The following is an 18,814-nucleotide window of genomic DNA, read 5'->3' as shown; positions in this document are numbered from 1 at the left end:
TACCAGATACAATAAATATTAAAATTATGATTATATTCTAAATATGTTAGTTATATATGGAATTATGGAAGCTTTATAATTATTAATACAATTTTTTAATTATGATGATGGAATACGAAGGTGAGAGCTATTATTACGTGCTATTATTACCAGATACAATAAATATTAAAATTATGATTATATTCTAAATAGGAAAAGTCTATACGTACTAATTTTTTCTTACAAAATGTTTACAAACTCTGATGTGTCAAGCTGTGAGTAAATCTAGATTTCTTGCAACTTCCATCTAGTTAAATTAAACGGTTGAGAAATTTGTTAGTAAAAGTTTTGTAAAAAAATTTTAGTACGTGTAGCAGTACTCTTATAAATATGTTAGTTATATATGGAATTATGGAAGCTTTATAATTATTAATATAATTTTTTAATTATGTTGATGGAATACGAAGGTGAGAGTCTTAGATATATAGATCCGACTTCATATTTATTAATTTTGAATTCTAAATTATTAGAAAAAGTCCCGTACAGGGATTTTCCGTCAAGCTGAACATCGCCGTCATTGTTGCTCGCGCTCGCCGTGGTCATGACCTCGCCGCCTGTCACCTCCTCGCTGCGTCAACTGTCGTTGTGTCCGTGGTGAGGTTCTGCTCTCCGATCCCTCACTCCTATGGTCCTCGCCATACGGTGCACTGCTGGGCCGCCGGTGCCGGTTGTCGCATCCCTCCCTTGTGTAGCTGGGTGTTCACACATGTGGCTGCTTAGATGGTGTCCCGTGGGATCCACTCGTCGGTCTCTTCTCCAAAACTTATACGTGGGTCTCACTCTGCTTTCCCGTGGACCGTCTTGGTAAACCGGTCCATGGTGAACTACCGTTTGACCTGTGGGTCTCACATGCCAGTCGTTTGATCGTTTCTCTCCTCGAGGGCTAATGCATTACACATAATTTAATGGTATAATAATAATTAAACAATTCGGAAATATCCAATTAAACTGTATATAAACTTCAGATAGCCATATCTCAGAGCTATAGCCTTGTTTAAATTGCTTAATTTTGTTGTAACTTAAAGAATACATGTATGTTGCTTTGATGTGCTGTTACCATTTTTTCTCAGAGCTATAGCCTTGTTTTGTCGTTCATGCAGTTGCTGTCGTTCGGAGGTTCCTGAAGTGCAAGTCCAGTCCATTGCATGAGTCTCCTAAGTCCGTTCGTTGAGCAAGGTAAGTCAGGCTCTCCTTAATCATATTGAATGCTAATTTGTGAAAAATATTTTAATTTAAATTATTGTATTCGCTTTATTAAATATACCACGTTATAACTATTTTACTTAGCCTTTCCTATATTTCCTTGTTATGATCTGATTTAATTGATATTATCTAATTACGTTTGACAATCCTAAGTAAAAAAACAACTAGTAAGAACTCTGTATGGGGTGCTTACATTATACTCAGCAATGCTCTATTAGAAACATTTACTTCCTCTATTTCATATTATAAGTCACTTTGACTTTTTTCTAAGTTAATTTTCTTTAGATTTGATCAAGTCTATAAAAAAATATAGTAATATTTTTAACACAGAACAAAGAAACTAACAAAAATATGTTCAATGTTAGATGTAACGAAACTAAATTGGTGCTATAAATGTTACTTTATTTTTCTGTAAACTTGGTGAAACTTTCAAAAGTTTAACTTTAAAAAGTCAAAATGACTTATAATATGAAACGAAGGAGTAATTAATTTGTAATGATATAGACTTTAGGATTGACACTATAATCTTGATTAATGATGGATTAGAGGCTTGTTAGCCTGGACCTGATGGACTCTACCTCAATATTCTCAAACTTGTTTTCAACTTAGCTCGAGGTGTTTGGTTTTGTTAGTTGCACATTGGCAATCATAAGGACCAGTCTTTAGGACTCTGTTGCAAAGTATACTCCGTACAACCACATGTCTAATGGGTAAGGCTTAATACATCGTTTACCACAATTATAAACAAATAAGACACGGATTGGGACATATAAGGTCCTAGCCAGGGCGCAAATGAAGTCCTAGACGGGTTTAAGATGCACGAGGGCATAGATTGTCTTATTGACCTAGGGCGGTCTTAAGCGATGGGTTTGTTATGACTTCCGTCCAAATGACGTGGTGGCATGTAGCACATGGTAACGTGTGAGAGAGATGTGTCTGGTAGGTAAACTGGTACACCTCTGTTAATGACCAAATTTGGTAAACCATGAACCAAGTTCAACATTGGAATCGAAGTGGATTCGGCATGTCGGGACCCCAACTAGGATCCCTCTGTGTATAATGTGCTAGTCCCAGATCAACGCTAGCACACACAGTAACAAAAGATAATATCACAACCACATCACGATTATATTAATAAATAGGAAACAAATATAATTTTTACATTGGTCTTATGACCAGATTTTACAATTTCTTTGCCACGCAGGGCCAAACAGAGATAAACAGTGGGACAAGAAGCGAGAGGCACCAACGACACACCATAGGCAATCAACTGGGGCACGCAACCTATTCGACATCCTTAGCAACAGAACTTCTAGAAACAACTGGCATTCTCTGAAATTTTGTGAGACAACAAGGGTGAGTACATAAAGTACTCACAAGTGTACGGGAATATGTAATATATGATACAAGGCTTCAAAGGAAAGCTAGGGTTCATTTGCGTAAAGGCATTTGTGAATTTAAATACAATAAATAGATATAAATTTCATTTAAACAACATTTGCAATCACGGTATTTTTAACCAACCAACCAACCCAAAAAGGATATTGCGTCCACACAGGACCACACAGCTATATTCATTAATTTATCCTGCACACAGCTCTTTCCCAAAAGTAAAACTTTCACAAATCTACCCCTCATGTGAAATCACCGAGCATGTCCATAACCGAGGACGCGACTATTCGAATAGATTGACACTCTGCAGAGGTTGTACAACTTTACCCACAAGATACAGTTCAGTGCCGCTAAACACCAAAGAGTAACAAAGCGTTTCCTCTACCTCGCCCTAACACCGGCTTCCCCCATGGGCGGTCCTCCTTTCACCACACAGGTGAAAGGTCCCATGGTACAATCCAAAAACCTATCATCTAGCCACCTGGGCCGCCAGTGCAAGAGCTAAGCAGTGTACTCAGCTAGGTCCTTCCCATAAGGACATGTGGTTGCACGGTAAGGCTCAGATCAATGGCGCATGAAGTAAAGTCCTTAACTGACCTGGGCGACTTGTCTAAACTAAGGACCTCAAGCACACAACAAAAATGGAGCACACAGCTCAATCGACCACACAGGTCATCGGTAAGCACGCACACAGATGGCTTACCTCCTAGGTTCACACAGATCCACCATCACCCCGGTCTAAAACATTTTCCACCAGATCATTACTACACCGTGCAACACATGCCACCAAGAAGATAGCACACAGCCACACAGTTTATATAAAAAAAATAGTGATAAGTAGATCATTAGTCAATATTATATTTTGCTTTGTAAAAGTGTGAGCAGGGCTAAGCAAATCTACTACCCTGAGCCAATACCCCATGTTTGACTCTCATACAGTCTAGGTGACAAATAATCAAGGATAATCAACAATAATTCAAGGCATGAAATAATTAACAAGTAGGTTATAACTACCCACACGATAATTTGTAAAACAAAACAATGCATATAATTTAAAATAAGATAATTTTTAAAATTGGGATCAACATGTTCAAGGGTACACTTGCCTTTACCCACGAGATCTTCAGACGAAACCTTCACCTGCAACAGTAACCTCCTCGGCAACAACATCTACACGATCGAAAAAGGAGAAAACAAACAAACAAAAGAAAAAAAATAGAAAAATAACATCAAATGAAATAACCAAATAAATCAGGAAGTAGAGCTCAATTTTAGAATTATTTAGGAAAAACAACGGGTCGATTTGGAGTTTGGATGGAAGAGATGTGACCTCTCGAAGTTTCAATTATTAGAGAACTGTGAATAAAGAAAGAGAAATATTTAGAAAATATTATCTGGAATTTATGAGACAAAACAATTATTTTTGGTGGACTAACGGGTGGGGTCCACTCGTTAGTAGGATGATCAATGGAGAATTGTTTATAAGGAGGAGAGTTGTGGAATGATTATGTGGATGGCTGAGATTTATTTGTGGGGATAGACAACTTGGATTGATTTTGGGTTTTAAGAGGCTGGCCTGACCAGAATGTGTGTGACATAATGCCTCGCAGCGTGGACGTCAACGGCATGGTGATGGCAAAACTTCGGATTGAAGTAGGTGAAAGAAGCAAGAGCATACCGGGAGAAGATGATGGCAGGCTCATGAAAGAGAGCGGTGATGCTGATTAGTGAAGATATGATCGACAAAAGATTGAATTGGAAGAATGGAAAATAAGAAATATTTTCCGGCATTTGTGGATTTTATTAGAATCATTTTCGTGGCTAAAGGATGGGGTTCACTGATTGATGGGAGTGAGATAGCGAACATGCCATGCCAGACTCCGAGACAATGATAGAGGTGACGGTGTGACGTGCTTGCCGACCTAAGGCAGCGAGAGGACAGCAGCTGTGTTGGCCCTCCAGAGTGGACGATATGATGACGACGACATGGTCACTAGTAGTTCGGTAGCAATGGGAGCATAGAAACAATGCGACGGCATCTCAGCATGTGGGAATAAAAATTAAAGGGGCACCGGCACTGGGATGAAGAAGAGACACCGGGTTCATGGTAGAGGATGACAACGTTGGACGTAGGAGGGGAGGAATATTGTAGAGACAACACCGGGGAAATAGAAGGGCGAAAACGGAGGCGATGCTTATGCAACAACTATTGCTTGAGCTCGAGGTTGTTATCAACGCCAGGAACAAGCCACGAGAGAAGATAGAGCAGAGCATGGTGTATGCACCGATTGTGCTCCTGCTGGCATGGACTACTCCGGTGAAGAAAACAGTGATGGCGGTGTAGTAATTTTGGAATGGAACCGTGATGACCACAAACAGACAAGTGGTAGGAACACCGGATCGTTTAACAGTGAGGCGGTGGCACCGGCAGACAATAGCAACTTGATGAGAGACCATGCCGGAGGCAGGTGAAGACGATGGAAGTGGAGGATAAGAGCAGCGGTGCTGCTAGGGCATTGGAGATTACCGACCGCAGCGACATTCATAGGAACGTGATGGCGACAATGTGGTTCAGCTCGGGTTCCATTGCGACAGCGACCATCATGGTGCGCAAACAGATCGGTGATGACTGACGGCCGCCTTTACGATCACAATAGAGAGGTGGCAGCAAGAATGGAAAATTGAATTAATAGAAGATAGAAAGGAATATTCTCTCGTGTTTTCAGGTTGATTGGAGTTATTTTGTGTACCAACTGCTATGGTTCATATGTCATCTAAAGAGAGAGATTAACAGTGGTGCACGCACATGCACACTGTGGGCATGGTGGCCGAGGCAAAGCAGCAGTACGATAGCTTTTGGACATGTGTGAATGAAAAGAAAAGAAGGCAAGGGCTCTGTTAAATACATATAAAGGAGGAAGGTTGACAGGGGCTGCTTTCGTGATGGACGAAACAACAACACATAGCGCTACCACCGGGTGATAAAAATGGAAGGAAATAATGGAGGATGAACATCAAGAGCTCACCTGTAGACGTGGTCTCAACAAGATGACGGCATGGTAGCAGCGGCTTGGGTTCCAAGGACGGCGATGACTTCTTTGCCTGCAGGTGGTGTTAATGGTGACAGAAGTTGGTTTGGAAGGGGGTGACGAAGGAGCAGCGTTGGTTCACTGATGACGGCTGCGACGATGACGACGTGGTGGCGGAACTCAACATCCTGGTTGCACAGAGTGGAGCAGCAGGGGGGCATGATGTCTCAACCTATGGGAACACCACATGATGAACGGAGAGGAGGAAATGATGAAAGACTTTTATGGTGTGCAACTGCTTACCAACCGTAGCAGAGAAGAGGCGGCACAACTTTCCGATGTAAGCAGCAAAGAGGAGACGGTAGTAGCAGGAAGATGATGGTGCTGGAAACGGAACGATGATGGTGCAGGATTGATTCTCCCACGCAGCTGCTCGTTCTCGCGTTGACGGTTTGATATATCTCCGTGCCAACAGCACGACATGGCCGTGGCTGGGATTTCGAAAAACAGATCAAGCCCATCAATTTGATTTGATTTTTGGTATTGATCAATGGAAATAGATGAGGAGCGGAAGGGACGAGCAGGGAATTGAGGGAAGCATCATGACCTTCATAGCGAAGCAGAAACATCGTGCTTGAAGATGAAGCAGTAGCCAACATGGTGACTGGCAGTGGCTGCACTGGTTAAACAAAGAGGGAAGGAGGAGGGGTGCTGCAGCTATATATAGAGAAGAATAGGAGCTAAGCAGCCAGGAGATGAGGAGTCATTGGCTTTTACAAAAATGGCTCATGCTCATGAAGGTGATTTAATTTTTGGTGTTAAATAATGAGATTGGTGAGGGAAAGGGAGAGATTTATTAGTGGGAGGAGGAAATCGAGGAGACAGCTCCGATTCTTGGAAGATCAGAAATGTGGCTGAGGGAGGACAAAGATGGAGAGTTGAGAGAAGAGACTGGGAATTGGAAAAATAGATTTGTCTCACCATGGTGATTCAATTGGAGATAATGCAGTGTAATATTATTTGGTTCTTGGTCTGCTTTAGTTTCTTGGTTGATGATCAACAGATGATTAAATTCATGGTGGATGGAAAATGCAATCAACTGGAGATTAAATGGCTAGCATTTGCGTTTGATCAGGAGATGTAAAGGCTGGTGCATGGTGAGGTGGATAGGAAGAAGGTGGAGATGCGGCTGAGATGGAAAACTGATTTGGTTGATGATGGTGATTCAATTTTTGTCATTCAAGTGGAGAAATTAATTAGGGAGGAGAAGAGATTGCAGAGATAGAATGACAGGGAGAGAGATAGACAGAGAGACAGAACGTGAGAGAGATTGAGAGATTAATACGGAGAGATAGGGAGAGAGATATATATAGAACCAAGAGTTAAAAGAAAATGAATGTCTCATCGTGTTTGATTCATTTTTTTAATATTAGTGGAGGATATTGATTGGGGATTGAAAAAGGTGAAACTAATGGGAGAGAGAGAGAGACAGAACATCAGAGGGAGATAGAGACATGGAGATCATTACAGAGAAAAAAAAAAGAGAAGAGGCATCTACCTAGATCAGGGAGGAAAAAGAAAAAGGAAAAGAAAAGGAAGGAAAAGGAAAAGGAAAATGTTGAGATTTTTCTTGGACTTGGGATTTTTTTTTAAGAATTTGGGAGAATTCATCAAATTGAGCTCCACTTCCAAAACTCAAATAAAAATTAAATAACTCCAATTAACAAACCGTAAAATAAAAGGGCGGCATAATTAAATTATTTAGTCAAATTAAACCCTTTTTCATTTATGAAATTTTCATTAAGCTATTTTAGGCGAATAAACATGAACGTTAATTTTCAAATCGAGCAAAATAGAAGACACGAAAAACGGGACGTGACACGGCGGAGAATCGTATACAAAGAATATAGTACGCATCGGCTGCAAGGGCATCGGCTGAGGACTGCATCGGCTGAGATGGGTCGGACAGAAGATAGCCGATACAGCCGATATAGCCGATTTCGTTGAGATGGCTGTAAAACCGTCTTTGGGATCGATCAACGGACTACACAAGGATTACCGCGATAGAGATAAGCTCACAGATAGGCAATTGTATCTATTAATTAGGATATTTTGAATAATTTCTTTAGAGATATGTTTCGGCAAGAATCTGCCATAAAGATTCGTTTGTATCTTAGAGTTTGTTAGAGATAAGAGTCGTGTCCGGCAAGGACCTATCATGTATCTCGGGTATAAATATGACTGGACCCCATGTAATTTACAACAACAGTTCAATAATACTTTCGGCGCATCACCACCCTTTTTCTACTTTTATTTCGACGAGTTCTTGCTTTTGGGTTGAGCTACATCGATTTCGATCTTCAACAAAAGGTAAACTTGTTATGGCGTCTTGCGTTCTTGGGATTAGTGCTTTCATCTTTATGACACTCTAATCTTGTTTATGTAAATCATCGAGTTATCATATATGTTTTATAATCCTTATTAGTTTCCCAATCTAACCTGCAATCGGCTGATATCTATCATTGGAGAGTGGCCGATCGAGTTAGATTTCGTTATTAATCTAGATTATATAACATATCCACCATATTTTAGAGGTTTCATCATCTTGTCTAGATCTTATATTTATTCTTATACTTAATGCTGCATGATTGAGTTCGATCTATTAAATAATATTCATAACTGCAATATCTAGTTTGTTTTCTGATCACCGATAGAAATAGTATCGGAGTTTCAACCGATCTTACCTGATTTAGCTATTTTATACCCTATATGCTTGCTTGACATGCTAAATCTGCCCTTTATATTAAGATCTTATTGCATTAAAGTATATTAGGCTGGCTATTTAATATATTTTGTCTGTTTTAATATCTTAATATAGAGTGGTATCGGAGTATTAGCCGATACATGTTAGATCTATTTGTTCGGCTATGCTATAAACGTATGTATAATCGTTATCTTAAAGTATCTTTAAATATAAGTGATTTATACTGTCTCGACTTGCTGCTCGATCTATCCCAATCACTTAATTTAAATATATTCCAAGAGAAGGATTATATATCGTTGATATCTACAGCCGATCGAGTAAATATAACTTTATATTGCTTTATTCCTCATCGCCGATCTATTGCCAATAAAATCGGCTTAATGATTGACGATATGTCATCAGCTCCTAGCCGACCGGCTATCGTTTATGGATTTAACCGCGGTTTCTTTATGTTTCTTTCTTGTTGATTGTAGGATCAAATCAACTGGCACGCCTTTGAACCCAAGAGCAAGATTTAGGACTTGTATTGGAGTTAAGCAGATCTCCCAGGTCAGTGTGTGTTTTTCGCATCAACACGCTTTTGGCACGCTCGGTGGGATGCGAGTTGTGACATTTTTCATCATGGTGGACAACAAGCAGACTTCTAAACCACCATCTGACATTGGCCCTGACAACATCATTCCAATAACACTGGATAAGCTAACACCAGAACAGATGTTAGAGTATGAGCAGATGATGAACAACTTGAAGAGTCAGTGCTTACATTCATTCAAGCAAACTCGCTCAGGAACGGTCATCCAAAGGTATAAACTAAAGATGGTTCCCAATGATGATTCGGAATCAGGCACATCTAAAGATGGCAAGGCTAAAGGTGATAAAGCTAATAATGATGAACCCAAGGATGAGGCTGTAATACCCTATATATTAAAAGATATTTAGGTTTTTTTAGTTTGGGTTGACTTGTTAAAATAAAGATGTTAACAGAAATAAATAAAAGAAAAATATCTTTAGAAGTGGGCCAACATGAGAAGGCCCATAAACCCAGCCCATTAGTTCTCCCCTAAAACCTAGAGAGAGGGGAACCGAATCTCACCTCCCCTCATAGTGCCGCCACCCCTCTCCCTGGCCAGCGCCCTTTCCTCCCCTCCTCCTGTGTTCGCATCTCTCCCATCTACAGCAAATTGCTCTCCCTAGATCTCCACCTTCATAGGTTGGATCAAGAAGCGAATTAGAAAACGGAACGAGGAGGAGGAGAGGAGTAGGAGGGGTTAGACCGGAGTCTCCCCTATTGTCTCCTCACAAGTTCTCTAAAGAAACCCTAGGTGAGGCTTATCTCCTTGTTGTATCAGTTGTTCTAGCATGGCTTTAGTGCATTAATTTGTGGTTAGGGAAAGCTAGAGAAGGAGTTTGGGTAGTTGCGGTTCGGTTTATTGTAGTTCTGCATGTGGGCAGATTTGCAGTGCTTCAGTGTTTCGATGTTTCGGGGCTCTAAATGTTATTTTCTGCAAAAGTGTATAACTAGGAAGTTGTAGATAATGTTTGGATATATCTTCTGACCAAAGGGTGTGATTCTATCTCAAATGGTTTAGGAGATATAATTATTTTAGTATGACTGTTGTTTTTGTGTCATAATCTGGATAGTAGTAGATTGAACTGTTTTTGGAGGGGTTAAACAGTGGAATCAGCCAGGCCGCCTATAGACAAAGTTGTAGAGGTTTTTCTTAGCTTTCCATATTGGTAAAGTACACCCTGATTGGGCTGAGTAGAACTCCAGTTATGGTTGTTTCAGTGTGGACTGTCTGAAATTCTGAACAGATTCTGAAGCCTGCTTTCAAGCGCAAATTAGACCATTTAAATGGCAGAATAAAAATATGCTTTCGACACGAAAGTTGTATGTATTGTTCTGTAGATTTTCAAAATGTATACATTTTCAGTCATAGCCTTTTCATATTTCAAGATATAAAGGTTTGAAGCAGCAGTCCTGTGTATAGTCCAAGCGGCGTTCCTTGTTATTGAGTTTTGATGGGATGGGGCAGTAGGTTCACCTTTTTCATAGTTTTATACGCATGTTTGAATATGTTTGCTAAGGTTTTGTTTGTGATTAGGTGGTGGTCCATCAGATCATGCATGATACCAATTCTTTATTGGAGGCAAGTGCATGACGAACTAATTGTGTGATTCATGCATTGTTTACTCTATCTATTTATTTCTAATATATTTCAACGTGATCACGCTTACTCGGCTTCGCCGGCAAATGCTAGGATGTATTCACTATTGTCCGGGATGGAAACTACTATTTCAATTCATGCCTGCCCAGGATGGGAACTACTATCTTCTTTGACTTGGTGTTTGGAAATGTGTTTCCTATCAAAGAAAGAAAGCCTTCTGTTCATGCTTTATTGTCAATGATGTGTATATGTATTTTCTAGATTCATATTGTACTTGCTGAGTATTTTTATACTCACTCTTGTGTTTTATTTAGTTTTAGGTACGCATTGAGACCGGCATGCATGGGCGGGAAGTAGCACCCTTATATACACATCTACTTGCACACTATCAAACTATATTGCTTAGGTCCATAATCACACTTAAATTATATCCTGGTTTGGTCTTGTAATAATCTTTTAGATTTCTAATAGTTTCTTCCCCATAGATTATAAGGATGGATCGTATTATGGGAATGATATTGTTATTAGTTTAACTTATAATTGCCTGTCGTGGATGTCCGTATTTACAGGAGAGACTCTGCCGAAATTTCTAATAATTTTGGAAGTTAGTGGTTTGAGTGTTTTCTGGTGTGGCACTCTAGGTACGTGGTTACCTGGGGTGTTACAGAGGCGCGGCGCGCGGCGCCCGATTTTTCGGCGAGGCGCGGGACGCACGGGCGCCCGATTTAAAGAATTTTCACGTATACTGATTCAAAAACATCTTACCCGTTGCAACACAGGGACATTTTTTCTATTCTAGTATAATGTACAGGCTGGGTGTCCTCGACACAGCTGATTACCCAAAAAAAAAGAATCCTCCGAGAAAGAAAAGATATCTCGGTAACGAAATATCACGCTTTGTAACGAGAAACTATATATTTTCAATGTAAAATAATAATTATTTAACAAGTAACTTCTGAAATGTCTTAAAAACCGTTAAATCAAACTAACGATTTAGATAACCCATAACTGAACACAAAATTATACTCTCTCTATCTATTTTTGATAGTCATATTTCATTCTTGATATACAGACCAAGAATAAATAATTCTACTTATCATCTATTTAAACATGCTACTAGTCATTCCTTGTAAACAAAGGATTCATTAATACGCATTAAATCCGAGAAAGTTATTAAGATGATAGGTTGTTGGATTGAAATATGCCTATCAAAAATAAATTTTTCAGATTTGAAAATATATATGCCTATGAAAAGTAGATAGAGGAAGTATTAATGAATGATATTACCTCCAGTAAACTGAAAAACAAATCGAATTCAATATGAAAACTGAAATAATATTGCAATCCGATGATGCGCCATATCCGTACCTATATATACAAAAAGTAAAACAATAATGTTGCGTTAACCACAAGTGATCGATCAAACACCAGGAGATCTTCACACAGTTGACTATCTTGTGAATGCGTGGCTGAGGATGCTAGCGATTAAGGGATATATTACCGGTTGCCTGCAGGGTGCTCTAGACACACCTGACCACATTCGACTTGACACTGATCAGATCTCATCTGAGCGAGTTGAAATCTGGCAGATTCCTGTAGTCGTACTGCTGCAGGACATCCATAGCATCACTCATGGTAGGCCGCTTTATTGGGTCTTTCATAGAGCACCAGTGCCCCAGGATGATCACACGCTCCATCTGCCTCTTGTCGAACTCGCCCTTCAGCTTGTTGGGATCGGCGACGGCAGCCACGCCGGCGTGGTTCATGTACATATCGTTCCAGATCTGCTCCCTGTCTTTCCTGGTACAAGCGATCTCTAGGAGGACGAGTCCGAAGCTGTAGACGTCGGTGCTGGATATTAATTCAAGCTCGCCGTGTATCTTGTACTCTGGAGCTATGTACTGATCAATTGACCCCATGGCCACTATCAGCAGTTTGCCCTTGGCGTTTTCCGTGATCCTCGCCAGCCCGAAGTCGGCAAGCTTGGCGTTCAAACCTTCGTCCAGGAGTATGTTACTTGGTTTGATGTCTCTATGCAGGAGATGCAGGTATGGCACTCATGATAGAGGTAAACTAGAGCTGAAGTAATGTCTATCACTATCTGAAACCTTCCATGCATAGACAATTTGTCAATAACACATTTCTTAGTTATGTATCACCTTTTCTTTTTTTACTTATTTACCAGCTAAAAGTTTTAACTTAGTACAACAGCTAGCACACCGCAGCTTTTAATTAGTTCGGTTTGGTTTATTTTAGGGATTAAGCTAGATGTGTTTTTGTGCTTAATGTACTCTAGTATGTTTCTTTTTCTGGTTTGGCTATTTGTCAATTGTCTGTTTTTTTTGTTATATATTTTTCAGTGAACAAAAACTGCACAATGAATAGGTTAGACTTGCAAGGTAAGATATCTTTAGTATATATACTTAATACTGCAACTTCTTGTTTCTCTCATTTTTTTTATTTTATACATTATAAAAATGGTACGTACCACTGCTGAAAAACTCGATCAATATTTGTTTAAAATCATGCATTTTTATGCATATATAGATTATATTTGTTTGTTTTATATTGGTAGGATCCATACCAAAGTGTAACCTTTTATTTTAAGCTAGAATTAATATTCCTTATTTGACTTAAAAAAGAGAAGTAAGTTGCTCGATGTTAGTTGCAAAACTGATTGATTGGCAATAAAACTTAAACGACTGAGACTAGTAAATGCTCCCTAAAGATATAGATTGTATACTTCAGTTTTGCTACTTCCTCTCTTTCGTTTTATAAGATGTTCTACATTTTGAATAGATTAATGCATAGATTTATATAAGTGTTCAAATTGTGAATCTAGATAAATGAAAATGCCAAAATGACATATAATATGGACAGAGGGAGTATGTGTTAGTCACCTAAATATTTTTATTTGTTAGTGACTTAAATTTGTACGACACATAGCCTATATATAGTGTATATTTTAAATTTCAAGTTAGAGTACTCTTTTGTTGTATTCCAGAAGAAAATGGTTATGATTGTAATTTGTTTTATGTCGAATTACCGTTGTAAATGTGATTGGCACATAATAGAAAAAATCTGCCACTTGATGAATAAATCAATCCTATATTAATGTGTGTGTGTATAGTACCTCTTTGGCCACTGTAGTGTGCCCTTCTTTCCATATAGGTGGTCGTCGAGATTGCCATTACGTACCAATTCGTAGACAAGGAAGAATGTGATGTTGTGCTTCTGGCGGTACCAACACAAGAAATCACACAAATTCCAGGCATTTATATGGCAGCACCAACCTTCTAGCTTGACTAGGTTCTTGTGCCTTGCTTCACTAATGGTGTTGAGTTCATTATAGAAGTCGTCCTTGTCTCCTTGACTGCTCCAGTTTTCTGCATTTCCTTTACGGCCACTTCTGGTTGCCCCTCTAAGCACCTCATTCTTCCCTTGTAGACTATCCCATATCCACCTCTCCCTATTTCCATCGTAAAGTTGTTTGTGGCAGCAACCAAATCGGCGTACTGGAACTGTCTAGGTCCAGTAGTTTTTTTTTCCGTCGATTTGAAATGCTCCGTCTCCGTATTTCCATCTAAACCGCGAGAGAATGAATCATAGCGCCATGATCGCAAGAGACGACCCAGTCGTAGCTCCAACGATTACTGCCAGCTTGGTGTGATGACCTGTATTTGTCACGATCAAGCATGCATGTACATAATTAATCTCAACTATATGGGCCAATTATTTGTCGTGTGACTGTTTTTTTTTCACATCAAAAATCGATCTTTTTTTTCTAACTAGGAAAGAAGCCCGCGTACATGCGCGGACACCTTATTTACTATGTTTGAAATTTTGTTGTGAATGTTTATGTGCGGGTGAATTTTTATTAAAACTTTCCTTTACTCTATTGTAAACATATTTCTTGTCAATAATTTGTTTGGGTTTGCTCTCAACTATTGTTATGATTTTCTTCTATTCTTCTTGCAGCATATAAATTCTAAACTAAAATGTCTTGAAACCGTGTAGTTTTGAATTTATAACAAAAATATTATATCGCAACAATGGATTTGGTTTCAATGAAACTATATATCATTTGCATTTGCACTGGATATCATATACCGCTTGAAACACATTTCTAGAGTGTTCTACAATAGATGACATGAATTTATAATATAATATAGCAAGTTTACCAAAAATAAATAAATAACATGGTCTCTAACTCCAATATGGAATTGACTTGGTACATTGTTGAGGGTTGTTTCACTGCTAAGATTCCTGGTACAACCCACACGCTTGATACGATTCAATATGATGTTCAATTGATCATGTTTTTTATATTCAATCACTTTTCTATAAAAATAGGCTATATGGGTACACATTATGACGTAAAAAGATGATATCATTTAATTTTTTTTCTAATTTATTAGTGACTTTATATGTTATATATACAATTTAGATTCTATGATTATCTTAAGAAGATCATTTATTTAGAAAGGCATTTATTTATCTACTAAAAAGATAATTTATTTTAGACAAGCATCAATATAATTTGTATAGGTAAATAGCCCTTATATGTATGTTGGAGAAAGTAACTAAATTCGTAGAAAGTTGTGAGATGTCTAACGGTGAGCAATAGGTCCACCAATTTTATTAAATAACTTAAGGTGGGGGTATTTTCACTTTTATTTAGAAATTCTAGTATTTTTCTTTTATTTAGTGAAGGCCCCAAGATGGATGTGGTTCTGGAAAAAAATGCTTCTCTTAGCACTGAAATATAGTCAATATGGATATTGAATTATTGGTTTAATTAAAAATACAATTGCTCAAACTGATCATAAATTTAATATATGATTTAAAAAGTTATGAATATTTGAAGTCTATTATTGTTCTTAAGTGCCAGCTAGAGGAGAAAGTTAAAAAAAATGGAATAGAGCAAGAACCGGTTAAACCTGGTAGGTGGAGGTTGATTTGTGGGGTTATTTTCTTGCCACCACAGATAATTCAGGTTTAATTGTCATGGAGATAAACAAAAAAAGCAAATTAAGGAACGGAGGCATGAGTACGTACATATAGCATAGGGGCAGGTGAAAGGGTGGTTTGAGATATTCTTTTTTCCAAGATATATAGATCTAACGACCTAAAATCCACCTATTTGTTTTTCCAGATTTTCATTCGATTTTTTTCTATTTTATTGGAGTGACACGTGACGATTTATGAGTGTTTGTAGGATACCACATGGCAGCTTATGAGCGTTCTAGGAAGTCTAATGGACTTTTAATATAATAGATAGATAATAGATAATAGATACTCCCTCTGTATCAGAATATATCAACTTAGTATCGGATGGGATATATGCTAGTATCGGAAGGAGTAGATAATAGAAGATAGATAGATAGATAGATATAACTTGCCACTGGAACGAAAATTGAACAACTGAGAAGCCTATTTTTTTATCAAACAAAGAATACTAGCTCCATACTCGCATATATAAAACAGAAGTTTGTCGAAGGTAGATCTATCTACGTACGTCGGCATCAATATGATATTGAAACTTGTACAGAAGTCTAAACCAGCAAATTAAAGAAATATAGAAACTTATACAGAAGCCTAAACCAGCAAATTAAAGAAAAAGAATCATGTCAAACAAAAACCACCTTCAAACATGGTTATGGCGTTATTTATTTGAATTTGAAATTTAGGGGTGACATCAATTGAGTTTTAGCACACAGTTCAGGAAATAAAAATGGATCTTTTGCAGTATACTTATATTAAGGAACTGTCTAGTTTACATGTGACTGAAAATACCCAAAATTTTGGACAATCCATCAGACAACCAAGATTGCATCTCGATTCGTGTGTGAACAGTGAACCTTATTCTCTTCTCCCCGTTTTCACGTCCCCTCCGCACGCATCCGTATGCACAATCCTCAGTGGCTCAGTGTGCTCTCTCGTTGCCAACCTCCTGCCTCCGACCGACCACATCACTCCTAGCCACGTCGGCTAGCTAGTGGCCGTCAACGACGCTAGCGAGGCCCACCAGACCAACCGCCTCCTACTTCCCCTTCTCTCTTTCTCCCGTGTCCGGCGGCGACACCATTGCCTATTGTTGTCAAATTCATCGCTGCTAACTCCTAACCTCACGACCCTTCGTTGTCCCTACAGCCAATAGGGGTAGGAAGAAAAAGCCTAAACCAAAATGGTCGGGATCGAGACTGAGAAATCTTGTCACCAATTCGGTCTCGGGGGTTAAAAGACCAAATTTTGTTTGGTCAATTCAGTTAGTACGCTTGGTTAGCTGAATACACCGAATTTCAGTCCAATAGGTCGACTAAGATCCTAATCCTAACCTATAGCAGTCATCACTCAGCTCTGCATCCCACGCAACCTCTCCCGTCCTGATTCAGCATCGCACTCGCACACCACATCGTCCCACTTTGCATCGCATGCTGCCTTTCCGCGACTCCGCATCGCATGCCTCCTGAGTTGTTCACCACCACCTCTTCTTCCGCGCAGCCACTTCCTCAACTCCTCCTCCTCCTCCTTAGTCCTCTACCAGCATGGAGTCACTATCCTCATTAGCCAACGCCAGCACCGACCACCACCTCCTACTGCTCTACCGCCCGACGCCGCCACCAGCACCACTGGAGTCCCCAGCCCCTAGCCACCTACCACACGCAGTGGCGGACCCAGGATTTGAACCCAGGGTAGGCCTAGCCAAAAAAAAAATCCAAATACAATACAATCGAAATAGTAAGTACTATTATGTTGCAACAGCTCACAATATTGATTTGATAGAGCAACCATCTATGGTGTTTAACATATGTAGAAGTTTGCTTGTGATAAAAAGGACAGTTGTTCAGAAAACGCAGTCTGATGTCATTTGTCTAGAGAATTGACACTCAAAACTCATATATCCCTTCCAAGGACATACACAAGATCGAATAGGAGTAAAAGGCATGTTTTTGACTGTTAAATTCTTCAATTAGTTGTCTTATATCTCCCTTCTAAGGAGATATGACAAAACGTAAGAACACTTAAAAACCTATAAAGCACAAGGATCAGTGTGAAATGTGAAATGCACTTGAACGAGTAGGTAACATGGCTGATGGGTGAAGAATGATATGTGCAGAAAAGGGCAATTTCACAGAAGCTTATGTACAGACGATGATGCAGAGCTCAGGCACCCTCAGAGTGAATAGTGCAGTAACCACCAGATGAAAGGATTTAGCACGCAATGGTGAGTAAAAGCTAATTAATTACCTACACTTGATGAGCTCAGTTGGGCAAGCTAGGAAGGAGACGGCAACACCAGCACCGGCACCGGCGACAACCTACTGCTTGACCGTCAGAGGCTGGCCGGAGCAGGACCTCCATCTGGCCCCTGGCGCGCGTCGGGCAGGACCGCGGGAGCCAGGAGGCCGTCGGGCGCCGGCCGGACGCGCCGACGCGGGATGGAGAGGGCGCGGCCAGGCCCCCCGCGTCGGCGAGGGGCGGAGAGGGCGCGGGCGCGCGGGCGCTGGCGCGGCGCGCGAAGGCAGTGGGAGGCGCGTACGCGGGAGGCGCCGCCGGCCGGAGGCGGGAGGCGCGGCGGTGCGAGTCACGGGAGCGCCGGCCGCCGGAGTCGTGGCTCGCTGGAGCACCATCGCCCGTCGGGAGTGGGAGGCCGGGAGAGTGAGTGGAGAGGGGAGAGAAGAGAGTTAGGGTTTTTTTTCTGTTGGGTCAGGCTTTCTTTGATGGGCCACGAAAAATGAATACCTGGTCTTTTCTGGGCCAAATTCTAGGGTAGTTCTGTGCCTACCTGGACTACCCTCTGGGTCTGCCCCTGACCACACGCTGCCATCCTCCACCCTGATAACTATTCCTCCTACTTAGACCTAGGATCGAAGAGCCGATATGTCATTTATGTATGTGTGTATGTTTTCATATGTATGATTTTTTGGACATGAAATTTGTTGGCAATTGTGTGATTCTCATGGATGTCATGAAATTTCGATCATGGCTGAGACCAAGACTAAATGTTTTGGTCTAACCAAATGCCCACCCCAAGCAGCCAACCCCACCCACCATAGCTTCCATCCTCATGGCTCCAGCAGTGCCCATGCTGCCTCGCGGTCCACCCATTGCCACAGCCCATCGCTGGTCCTGTCGACATCCAAGGCCATCCCTCTAAGTTGTAAGGAACAACCCCCCCCTGATACCCCCAAATTCTAAACTCTATGACCACTACT

General features: G+C 40.2%; 1 protein-coding gene and 1 long non-coding RNA gene across 2 annotated transcripts; both read right to left on the bottom strand.

The window, feature by feature from the left end:
• Positions 1–12,157: 12,157 nt before the first annotated feature.
• Positions 12,158–14,074, bottom strand: LOC107278336 (L-type lectin-domain containing receptor kinase IX.1). Its single transcript, XM_066312671.1, has 3 exons — positions 13,997–14,074; positions 13,729–13,829; positions 12,158–12,626 (listed from the first exon to the last, which is right to left on the bottom strand). The coding sequence occupies exons 1-3, from the start codon at positions 14,072–14,074 to the stop codon at positions 12,158–12,160; spliced, it is 648 nt and encodes a 215-aa protein (XP_066168768.1).
• A 2,246-nt stretch (positions 14,075–16,320) lies between these two features.
• Positions 16,321–18,285, bottom strand: LOC136357269 (uncharacterized). The gene is made up of 2 exons (XR_010742496.1): positions 17,847–18,285; positions 16,321–17,296 (listed from the first exon to the last, which is right to left on the bottom strand). It is a non-coding gene; the product is annotated as an uncharacterized lncRNA (long non-coding RNA).
• Positions 18,286–18,814: the final 529 nt, after the last annotated feature.

This window comes from Oryza sativa, chromosome 7, assembly GCF_034140825.1.
Source record: "Oryza sativa Japonica Group chromosome 7, ASM3414082v1".
NCBI classification, from domain to species: domain Eukaryota; kingdom Viridiplantae; phylum Streptophyta; class Magnoliopsida; order Poales; family Poaceae; genus Oryza; species Oryza sativa.
The sequence above is the reverse complement of the archived record's forward strand: the minus strand, read 5'-3'. Positions and strand labels throughout refer to the sequence as shown.

What these genes read in the sequence shown, in the direction of transcription:
- LOC107278336 (XM_066312671.1), bottom strand. Translation starts at nt 14,074, where the DNA reads ATGGAAATAGGGAGAGGTGGATATGGGATAGTCTACAAGGGAAGAATG. An exon ending in AGGGGCAACCAGAAGTGGCC is followed by an intron (nt 13,830 to 13,996) that starts GTAAAGGAAATG and finishes TGGTACCGCCAG; the next exon opens with AAGCACAACATCACATTCTT. An exon ending in ACACTACAGTGGCCAAAGAG is followed by an intron (nt 12,627 to 13,728) that starts GTACTATACACA and finishes TCTCCTGCATAG; the next exon opens with AGACATCAAACCAAGTAACA.